We start from the raw sequence: 11,761 nt of genomic DNA, 5'->3' as shown, positions 1-11,761 counted from the left end.
TACTGCCCTGTTGGAGCTAGGAACACAAGCATTTCGCTACACCCGCAATAACACCTGCTAAATATGTGTATGTGACCAATAAAATTTGATTTGAGTAGAGAATCAGGCTTCAGGACTACCAGAGTAAAGGTCATTCAAGTGTGTCCTCAGGTGACCATTTTAGGCTTTGAAAGTTGTTCTTCGCTGTGTGTTCTCCGATGACAATTAAATGCTTTAGTGCCAGAAGTGCATTGTCGACAGAAAACGTGGAAGATTCCTCCCCTGTGTGAATGTCTCATACGCAGTGTCAAATGAAAGGCAGTTGTGAAAGATTAGCCAGTCATGGTATTAATGTGGTTCCTCCCTCCGTCTCCCCAGACAATTCAGATTGGAAGGAGTGAAACATTTACAACAATCTTGACAGCAAAATAGTTTATTGCTCATCTGATTATCCTCATACGCACTTGTGACTGCCAGTGCTTAAAGATCTGCTACTATAGCAACAATTATCTGATTTCCCTCGTGAATCCTCATATGCGCTGTCAGATTACCTTCATGACGAAAATATTTGCCACAATAATAATGACAGTTATAAGATGTCTCCTGTGTGATTCTTCATGTGATAACTTAGAGAAGTGTGCTGATTATAACATTTTCCACAGAACTGGCAGCGAAAACGTTTCTCCCCTGTGTGAATCCTCCTGTGAATATTCAGATCCCTAATTTTTAAAAAACATTTGCCACAACTGTGGCAGCGATGCGATTTCTCCTCTGTGTGCGACCTCCTATGATAATTCAGGGACCCAGCATTAGAAAAATATTTGCCACAGCAATAAAATTTCTCTCCTGTGTGATCCTTCAAAGTGGTCAAGGAGGGTTTGAAGCGGTCAGACTGAGTGAATACTTTGCCACAATTCACCCTTGTGTGAATCTTCATATGAGAATCCAGATATCCCCACTGAGCAAAACATTTGCCACATTCATCACAGCGAAACTGATTACCTCTGGAGTGTATCATGATCCTATGAGAATTCAGTTTTCCCATCTGAGTGAAACGTTCACCACAATCACTACAGCAAAATGATTTATCTTCTGTCTGACACCTCCTTTGCACTGGTGATTTCAGATCCATTGATTTTCTACCTTTGGAGCTGATAAATCTTTTTCCCTTTTCTGCCTGTGTCCTCCTCGATTTGGGCTGGGGCCGAGAGCCACTGGTTGGCTTTGAAGAATCCACTTCCTTAGGTTTTGTTCTGTCTTTGTATTCTTCACTTTGGGTTTGTGAGGACTGAGTTGAGTACTGATCATAGTCACTTTTCACCCAGGCAAGGGTGAATACAGAGTCTTCCTTCTCCTGGATGATCCTGAATTCCTCCTGTTCCTCTTTAATCTGTATGGGGTTCCAGTCATCTTGCCCCAAATCGGGGCTCCACTCTTGTTCAAAGTGCTGCTGCTCAGGGGGAAACTCCACTTCAGAGACAATGAACTGCTCAAAATCTGAAGGGAAGGAGAAAAGATGAGTTAGAATTTATAAGCTGATGAGATAGGTGGTCTTTGCATTGTCTTATGTCAGGCAGTGCTTCATCCTTAACTGACAGTGTAGACAAATTCTGACATAAAAAAAATGGGGTCCCTGTTTAAGGATAGGTTCAGCCTTTTACAACATAATACTAGTTGGTTCTTCACCTTGAAAGTAGTCTATGAATCTTTAAACAGCCACTACAAACATTGGCTAACTTAAGCCACAACTAGCAAAACATCTATGGAAGTGATAGGCAACTGTGCAATGTCAAATCAAATTAGGGCTGACCCCAATTAATCGATTGGTCAATTGTTTGGGTCGTTAGGCTGTTGGTCGACCGAGATTGTTTTAGTAGAGCAGTAACAAATATATATATATATCTGCGCCCATCTCTGTGAACTAATCCATTGTGGAAGCCTAGACTATAGCCAATTTATGCTTGATTCGAAAATGTGGTCGGAGACTCCATATGGAGGGTGTGATGCAGAGGCCAAATCGAGCTCTGTACCGCATCGCCATGCGCCTCACAAATTTTGCAACAATGCGGAGGGCTCTGTATAGCTCCACATTGACATGATTGGTTGACAGTAGGTGGGGGTGGTACATCCTGTATAAACACAAACTCACTTCCTTGACAGCATCTCTGCACTGCTCTGTGAAGCACAAGAAGTATGAATGCCCTGACTTCTGCTGAGGCCATATCATCATAAATGCTGCATGGCCAATGCAAACGTCAGATTGAACATGCGCCCAGATGCACAATGCACTTCACTGTCCAGAATGCGCTCTCTCCCGGCAATTTGTGCACATTCATTGTTTCATAACTTCATTGTGTGAATTGTTTGCTTTTGATTGTTAGTGTATATCACTTCCCCATTACATACACTACCGGTCAAAAGTTTTAGAACACCTACTCGTTCAAGGTTTTTTCTTTATTTTTACTATTTTCTACATTGTAGAACAATAGTGAAGACATCAAAACTATGAAATAACACATGGAATCATGTAGTAACCAAAAGTGTTCAATCAAAATATATTTTAGACTCTTCAAAGTAGCCACCCTTTGCCTTGATGACAGCTTTGCACACGTTTGGCATTCTCTCAACCAGCTTCACCTCTCACAAAGACACAGCAGTTGTAACCCCAAATCTCCAATTTGCACTCCAGACCAAAGGACATTTCCACAGGTCTAATGTCCATTGATTGTGTTTCTTGGCCCAAGCAAGTCTCTTCTTATTATTGGTGTCCTTTAGTAGTGGTTTCTTTGCAGCAATTCTACCATGAAGGCCTGATTCACACAGTCTCCTCTGAACAGTTGATGCTGAGATATGTATGTTACTTGAACTCTGTGAAGCATTTATTTGGGCTGCAATTTCTGAGGCTGGTAACTCTAATGAACTTATCCTTTGCAGCAGAGGTAAGTCTGGGTCTTCCATTCCTGTGACGGTCCTCATGAGAGCCAGTTTCATCATAGAGCTTGATGGTTTTTGCAACTGCACTTGAATAAACTTTAAATTTTCCGTATTGACTGACTTTCATGTCAAAGTAATGATGGACTGTCGTTTCTCTTTGCTTATTTGAGCTGTTCTTGCCATAATATGGACTTGGTCTTTTACCAAATAGGGCTATCTTCTGTATACCACCCCTACCTTGTCACGACACAACTGATTGGCTCAAACACATTAAGGAAAGATATTCCACAAATTAACATGGCACACATGTTAATTGAAATGCATTCCAGGTGACTACCTCATGAAGCTGGTTGAGAGAATGCCAAGAGTGTGCAAAGCTGTCAAGGCAAAGGTTGGCTACTTTGAAGAATCTCAAAATATATTTTGATTTGTTTAACACTTTTTTGATTCCATGTGTTATTTCATAGTTTTGATGTCTTCACTATTACTCTACAATATAGAAAATAGTACAAATAAAGAAAAACTCTTGAATGAGTCGGTGTTCTAAAACTTTTGACCGGTAGTGTATATCACCAGTAGTCCATTTACCGTTAATTCTTATAAATACTCATCTTCAATGTTTTACTTTGGTTACGGTCATTTCTTTTAATGCATTCAATATTATTATTCCAGTCTTCCTGTTCTCATTGTCAGAGTGGACACATTGTTTGCACAACCTATACTACACTACACTTGTGAGAAACAAGTTTTGGTTTATTTAATTCCATTTGAGTTCTGTCAATTGAGTCACTGTGTTTTGTATGAAGTGCTGCTGTCAATGTTGAGTAAGGATCTGCACGCATAGAAGTAGTCCTACAGGCTACCTGGCCTGCGTGTAAATGTAGGCATAGAAAAGGTGCCCATTTGGGGATCTGATAGTATTTCTGACTGGCTTAACGCACCACCACCTGTGGAGCTTCTCAAAGTAATGTTTTCTTCACCTTAAACAGCAAGCAAACTAGGTCTCTAAAAAAATCAAATCTTTCCAGCTCTCTCTCTTTCGATAACCACTCGGCGTGAAAGGGGAAAATATCATGCTCTGATCCAGTGGAAAAGTCATAAAAATAGGCTTCTTATTAGTGCTTGACTTGGACTGAAAAAGGTTCTGGTACTCATTTTGGGTCATGGTACTGCTTATATTTAGGTGCAGGAGCTCCACAATACTTTTGAGCTACTATTCTATAAGAGGAACAGGAGCTCAAGCGGATGAAAATTTGAGGGTGTCGGTACTCAGCTCTGGTGAGCTCCTGCCCAAGTCAAGCACGGCTTCTTATCCCTTGCGCAAATAGCCTACAGCTGTGTCTGTCCCGAGCTCACTGTATTTTATACAATGTTGCAAGTAGCACACTTCCAGCTGGACCCAAGTTAATACAATGTTTGAAGTTTGTTGCAGACAGGCCAAATGTAGCCAATGTGATTTATAGGATATTTATTTTTAAATCAGGATATTTTCTACCTGCCGGCTGCAATATTTTTATTTGTTGGCCTTATGTAGGCTATTTTTACATAGTTGGCAATGGCAATAGAAGTTACTTTTTAGGTTGGTATCATTTATTTGGATAGAATTTTGATTAACTACATGACAATGATTAAGATATGAAGACGTTATTATAAATTAAATTCAACTGTTTCATGAAGATGTGCATATGAAAACCATAACTGGCTCACAGATCCGCAGAAATGGTAAGATAAATTGGCATTCCACATGAGAAAGGTTGCCGACTCCTCGTGTAGCTTATTCCCGGCAACTTCAGGAGAGTAATGGCAGAATCAGCGAAAGCCAGCAGGAGCTGGAGCAGAATAGTTGGGTCAGGTTAAGTTTTTTTCCTTCTGGTTATCTAGACCTGTCGCCCTCTTGAGGCATAAATTCGTAAGCTTAAAGCATCAGACAAGCTCAATGCATATAGTTGATTTTATTAAAACACGTGGAGTGTCTCTATATATAGAATAAATATGTTGAAAATTTGAGCAATAGATTTGTGAAAAGAACAGAAGACTTTCGGTCAACCAAGATTTTTGTTGTTGTCAGGGACAGCCCTAAATCAAATAATTGTGTTGATTTCAGTTGATTTGGCCATTAACTGGAAAAGTGTTTCATAAAGAAAAGAGGCATATTCTGCCCGTTTGAGTTTTTTTGCCTCTATCCATTTAAGTTAGTAAGGAAGACACCGGCATCTTTTGCAACCTGACTGGAGGATGTTTAATGTATTCACTGGTAGCAGGGAAATTAGTGTGCTAGCCAATGTACAATGTCTGTTCAAACGATAGTGGAAACGTCAAAAGACAGAAACAGCGACTACTAGCGGCTGTTCAGGCTAGAAATTATGCAGAGGCAGGCTGCTAGTGGAGTCATGGCAGAGGGGAAGAGGCGAAGCGAGAGGGTTTACTCCACCCAAAATCTGTCCACATTAAGCAGGTCATTAATTATTACGCAAGTGAGGAGTTTTTGCATGGGGGGCAATGAGTATGGAATTTTGTCAAGATAAAAATGTATTGCCATTTTGATCAAATTTGACGTTTTTGATCTAATACGTTTTGTAACACTTAGGTTATTACAAGTGTACCACAGGAGGCTGGTGAGAGGAGGAACGCTAATAATATTGGCTGGAATGGAGTAAATGGAATGATATCAAACACATACCTTAATACATTTCCATTGATTCCATACTAGGAGCCCATCCTCCCAAATGATGGTGCCACTGATATAAATATGATACACTGACATCCTGGTAACTTTGAGAAAAAACACTTTATATCGGAGTTGTCCCTGTTGAAATTCAAGACTTCAATGCATATTCATGAGAATAGCATAGCGTCCATTCTCCACTGAGTCCGTTGACTACAGTCCGTTGACTTCAACACCCCTCGTCAAATATTCCAAAAAGTATTCAAACAACGAGATATATCCACCAATCCAAAAAGAGGAACAGGCAGGAGCTTGACAGCCCGCCGTTCTGCTCTGTGGACATCCAATCCAATTGTTAGGGAGAAGACAAGCATCTCCTCATACAGTATATCTGGGGCGTTATCATTACGGAAACCGTTCACCGTTTTTAAGAACCAAACGGAAACAGAGAAAACGAGTGTTTCTATTTGACAAATTCAGGTAGGTCCCTCCCTTTTCATTCACTTCTGTTTAATAACTGTTTTGCAACAGAATTGGCGTAATGAAGATGCCCCCAGCCATAGTTGCGTCACTAGATACCACAGCCAAAGTCATAAACTTCTTATTTGGTGTGGTTTATCTTGGCATCCAACGTTATGGTGCATTACCGCCACCTACTGTCCTGGAGTGTGGGCCAGTGACAGGGTGAAACTAAAACCTACCTGCCAACCCCGTTGCCCTTAAAAAATATTAAATATGACACTATATCTAAGAACATTCTACTCAATATACTCAAACTAATTTCCTGTATCCTCTTCTCCCTCATTCTAGATCGCTACCTCTTTCCCTCTGATACTGCCCACACTGTTGCAATACATGCTCCACGGTCTCTGTTTCAAAGTCAGAAATCCCGCCTGTTCTACAATTTATCTAATTAAAATCTGTTTTTAACGCTAACATAACCTTAAATGAATACCAAAAAGCTACTTTTTGCTTTCATAAATGTTTACGATAGAGCCGATTGATTTTGTGGCTGTGGTAACTAGTGACAACCCCTAATCATGTTCAACTGCAAGTCAACATGGCTGCCGAATTTGCTAGCTGTCAGCACAGAGGTTTTCTAGCCACGTTACTTAGGCTAGCTTCCTGCAGCACTGAATTAAATCCTCAACAATGCAAATGTTTATAAAATGAATGTTGAATACTGAGAAAGTAACAAACCTGCTCTATACAACTTTATCTCAGGTTTCAGGATGATGTCAAGCAGCCCCTGTAGACGTCGGTTGTCCTCTTTCGATAGATAAACGTTGTCCTGGTACTCTGATATCGTTTTTGCAACGGCTCTGAATATCTCATCCGCAGCGCCTGTACATCGTTGGTTAAAAATCACTCTCAACAACTCCAATTTAGACATTTTTTTTCAAATAGTGCAAATGGCTAGCTCGCGTTGCGTTCCGTCACCCGTGAAGCCTACAAGAAGAACTTCCGGGGCAAGAACTTCCTGGGCAAGTTTTTTTAATCCTTCAAAGTAAGAGTAATATTATGTGAAAATGTAAAATTAACAATAAAAGCAAAAATTGAATTATCAACATTTTATACTAGTTATAAAACACACGGATCTCTTCAAAATAAGATTAATATTATGTGAAACTAAAGAGGAACAGGAACTAATTGTTTAGTTTTTTAAAACAGGATTCCCACTCTTCAAGAAATCATTCCATAACTTTTCCATAAAACGTTTTATGACTTACAAGGATGAAAATACTATTTTACTTAACTAGGCAAGTCAGTTAAGTCAAGAACAAATTCTTATTTACAACTACGGCCTACCAAAAGGCAAAAGACCACCTGCGGAGATGGGGGCTGGGATTATTTTATATTTTTAAAGAATATATTTATTTATTTTTCAAATATCAATTATATTTTTTATATATATATTTTAAAAAATAAAAAATAAATAGGGGGCAAAACACATGATAACTACACACCGAAGTAGGTCTCATACATGTATGTGTAGATAAACAATGTATCAATTCCTTAGGTGAAAATCCAGTTTGTTCAGGTAGAGAATGGCTACTGGTGTCTAATGGGCTAAACTGGAATCTAATGGTTTCTACTGGATTCAATAGGGCTAGTTTAAGTGACCATTTGAGCTAGACTCGGTAACAGCTTGCATCAACGTGGATTTCATCAGATCAAGATAATTGTATCACTATCGTTGGACCAATTATTTGACAGATATTGTGCAGTGATTGCCTGGCAGGGTTCACATGACAAGTTATAAAAGGAGACTAATATAATCAAGTTAAAAACTATGAACAATAGTAACTTGTCTGTCTGATGCCCTTCTCTACACAGGGCACAGTCATGTTCCCCTACATTCTCTCCATGTGTCTGCTTAAGCCTTTGTTTTGAAGCAATCATCACTTAGCCTATATAGTTTCTTCTTAGTTTGTATTCTCTAAAGACTATTCAATGCACTTTTGGCACTTAAGCATTTGACAGACAATTGTAAGATTCCTCCTGTGTGAATGTCTCGTACACAGTAGCCACATTTCCATCCACAGTTTTTATGCGAGTTAAATCAAATCAAATGTTATTTGTCACATACACATGTTTAGAAGATGTTATTGCAGGTGTAGTGATGCTTGTGTTTCTAGCTCCAACCGTGCAGTAATATCTAACAATACACACAACCTAAAAGTAAAATAATGGAATTAAGGAATATATAAATATTAAGATGTGCAATGTCAGAGTGGCATAGACTAAAATACAGTAGAATAGAATACAGTATATACACATGAGATGAGTAAAGCAGTATGTAAACTTTAAACATGAGTAAAGTGACTAGTGTTCCATTATTAAAGTGGCCATTTCAAGTCTATGTATATGGGGAAGCAGCCTCTAAAGGTGTAGGGTTATGTAACCGGGTGGAAGCCGCCTAGTGATGGCTATTTAACAGTTTAATGGCCTTGAGATAGACTGAAAAACAGCTCTTCTTGGTCCCAGCTTTGAAGCACCTGTACTGACCATGCCTTTTAAATGATAGCAGGCAGTGGCTCGGGTGGTTATTGTCCTTGATGATCTTTTTGGCCTTCCTGTGACATCGGGTGCTGTAGGTGTCGTGGAGGGCATGTAGTTTGCCCCGGGTAATGTGTTGGGCAGAACGCACCACCCTCTGGAGAGTCCTGCGGTTACAGGCGGTGCAGTTGCCATACCAGGCGGTGATACAGCCCGACAGGATGCTTTCAGTTGTGCATCTGTAAAAGTTTGAGGGTTTTAGATGCCAAACCAAATTTCTTCAGTCTCCTGAGGTTGAGAAGAGGCGCTGTTGCGCCTTCTTCACCACACTGTCTGTGTGGGTGGACCATTTCAGATCGTCAGTGATGTGTACGCTGAGGAACTTGAAGCTTTCCACCTGCTCCACTGAGGTCCCATCGCTGTGGATAGGGGCGTGCTCCCTCTGCTGTTTCCTGAAGTCCACGATCATTTCATTTGTTTTGTCAACATTGAGTGAGAGGTTATTTTCCTGGCACCACACTCCCAGGGCCATCACCTCCTCTCTGTAGGCCGTCTCGTCATTGTTGGTAATCAAGCTTACTACGGTTGTGTCGTCTGCAAACTTGATGATCGACTTGGAGGTGTGTGTGGCCACGCAGACATGGGTGAACAGGGAGTACATGAGGGGGCTGAGCATGCACCCTTGTGGGGCCCCTGTGTTGAGGATCAGCGAAGTGGAGGTGTTGTTTCCAAGCTGGGGGTGGACCGTCAGAAAGTCCAGGGGCGGGGTTCAGACTCAGGGCCCCGAGCTTAATGATGATGACTATGGTGTTGAATGCTGAGCTATAGTCAATTCTTTTACATTTATTATTATTAATAAAAATCACCTTTATTTAACCAGGTAGTCCAGCTAAGAACAAGTTCTCATTTACAACTGCGACCTGGCCAAGATAAAGCAAAGCAGTGTGACAAAAAAACAACACAGTTACACATAGGATTTTTTTAAATACAGTCAATAACACAATAGAAAAATCTATATACAGTGTGTGCAAATGGAGTAAGGAGGTAAGGCAATAAATAGGCAATATTAGCGAGGTAATTACAATTTCTCAAATTAACCCTGAAGTGATAGATGTGCAGATGATGATGTGCAAGTAGAAATACTGGTGTGCAAAAAAGTAAATAAAAACAATATGGGGATGAGGTAGGTAGTTGGGTGGGCTATTTATAGATCGGTAAGCTACTCAGATAGCTTATGCTTAAAGTTAGTGAGGGAGATTTAAGTCTCCAACTTCAGCGATTTTTGAAATTCGTTCCAGTCATTGGCAGCAGAGAACTGGAAGGAAAGGCGGCCAAAGTGGGTGTTGGCTTTAGGGATGACCAGTGAGATATACCTGCTGGAGCGCGTGCTACGGGTGGGTGTTGTTATGGTGACCAGTGAGCTGAGATAAGGCGGAGCTTTACCTAGCAAAGACTTATAGACGACCTGGAGCCAGTGGGTCTGGCGACGAATATGTAGCAAGGGCCAGCCGACGAGAGCATACAGGTCGCAGCGGTGGGTGGTATATGGAGCTTTGGTGACAAAACGGATGGCACTGTGATAGACTGCATCCAGTTTGCTGAGTAGAGTATTGGAAGCTATTTTGTAAATGACATCGCCGAAGTCGAGGATTAGTAGGACAGTCAGTTTTATGAGGGTATGTTTGGCGGCGTGAGTGAAGGAGTCTTTGTTGAGAAATAGGAAGCCGATTCTAGATTTAATTATGGATTGGAGATGCTTAATATGAGTCTGGAAGGAGAGTTTACAGTCTAGCCAGACACCTAGGTATTTGTAGTTGTCCACATATTCTAAGTCAGAACCGTCCAGAGTAGTGATGCTAGTCGGGCGAGCGGGTGCGGGCAGCGATTTTTGATAAGCATTCATTTAGTTTTACTTGCGTTTAAGAGCAGTTGGAGGCCACGGAAGGAGTGTTGTATGGCATTGAAACTCGTTTGGAGGTTTGTTAACACAGTGTCCAAAGAAGGGCCAGATGTATACAGAATGGTGTCGTCTGCGTAGAGGTGTATCAAGGATACACCCGCAGAAAGAGCGACATCATTGATATATACAGAGAAAAGAGTCGGCTCGAGAATTGAACCCTGTGGTACCCCCATAGATACTGCCAGGGTTCCGGACAACAGGCCTTCCAATTTGACACACTGAACTCTGTCTGAGAAGTAGTTGGTGAACCAGGCGAGGCAGTCATTTGAGAAACCAAGGTTGTTGAGTCTGCCGATAAGAATACGGTGATTGACAGAGTCGAAAGCCTTGGCCAGGTCGATAAAGACGGCTGCACAGTACGGTCTTTTATCGATGCCGGTTATGATATCATTTAGTACCTTGAGCATGGCTGCGGTGCACCCGTGACCAGCTCGGAAACCGGATTGCACAGTGGAGAAGGTACGGTGGGATTCGAAATGGTCAGCGATCTGTTTGTTAACTTGGCTTTTGAAGACTTTAGAAAGGCAGAGCAGGATGGATATAGGTCTGTAACAGTTTGGGTCTAGAGTGTCTCCCCCTTTGAAGAGGGGGATGACCGCGGCAGCTTTCCAATCTTTAGGAATCTCAGACGATACGAAAGAGAGGTTGAACAGACTAGTAATAGGGGTTGCAACAATGGCGGCGGATAATTGAATGAACAGTATTCTTACATAGTTATTCCTTTTGTTCAGATGGGATAGGGCAGTGTGCAGTGCGATGGCGATTGAATCGTCTGTGGATCTATTGGGGCGGTAAGCAAATCGAAGTGGGTCTAGGGTGTCAGGTAAGGTAGAGGTGATATGATCCTTAACTATCCTCTCAAAGCACTTCATAATTACAGTGAGTGCAATGGGGCGATAGTCATTTAGTTTAGTTATCTTTGTTTTCTTGGGGGAAGGAACAATGGTGGACATCTTGAAGCAAGTGTGGACAGTAGACTGTGTTAGGGAGAGATTGAATATGTCCGTAAACATTCCAGCCAGCTGGTCTGCACATGCTCTGAGGATGCGGCTAGGGATGCCGTCTGGGCCGGCAGCCTTGCGAAGGTTAACACGCTTGTCTTACTCACGTCGGCCACGGAGAAGGAGAGCCCACAGTCCTTGGTAGTGGGCCGCCCTGTTATCTTCAAAGCGGGTGAAAAAGGTATTTAGCTTGTCCGGAAGCAAGACGTCGGTGTCAGCGAC

The 11,761-nt window shown here is 41.5% G+C and overlaps 1 protein-coding gene across 1 annotated transcript; it reads right to left on the bottom strand.

The window, feature by feature from the left end:
• On the bottom strand, positions 1-7,031 carry LOC120033417 (zinc finger protein 226-like). Its single transcript, XM_038979773.1, has 2 exons — positions 6,779-7,031; positions 1-1,476 (listed from the first exon to the last, which is right to left on the bottom strand). The coding sequence occupies exons 1-2, from the start codon at positions 6,969-6,971 to the stop codon at positions 569-571; spliced, it is 1,101 nt and encodes a 366-aa protein (XP_038835701.1). The 5' UTR covers positions 6,972-7,031; the 3' UTR covers positions 1-568.
• Positions 7,032-11,761: the final 4,730 nt, after the last annotated feature.

The sequence above is a fragment of the Salvelinus namaycush genome, chromosome 40 (genome assembly GCF_016432855.1).
Source record: "Salvelinus namaycush isolate Seneca chromosome 40, SaNama_1.0, whole genome shotgun sequence".
Lineage (NCBI taxonomy): Eukaryota > Metazoa > Chordata > Actinopteri > Salmoniformes > Salmonidae > Salvelinus > Salvelinus namaycush.
This window is presented reverse-complemented; position numbering and strand designations above follow the sequence as displayed.

Bases quoted from the DNA above. Each gene is read 5' to 3' on its own strand.
- LOC120033417 (XM_038979773.1), bottom strand. From the start codon at position 6,971: ATGTCTAAATTGGAGTTGTTGAGAGTGATTTTTAACCAACGATGTACA. The intron at 1,477-6,778 runs GTTTGTTACTTT...CCTTCCCTTCAG, and splicing joins GATAAAGTTGTATAGAGCAG to ATTTTGAGCAGTTCATTGTC.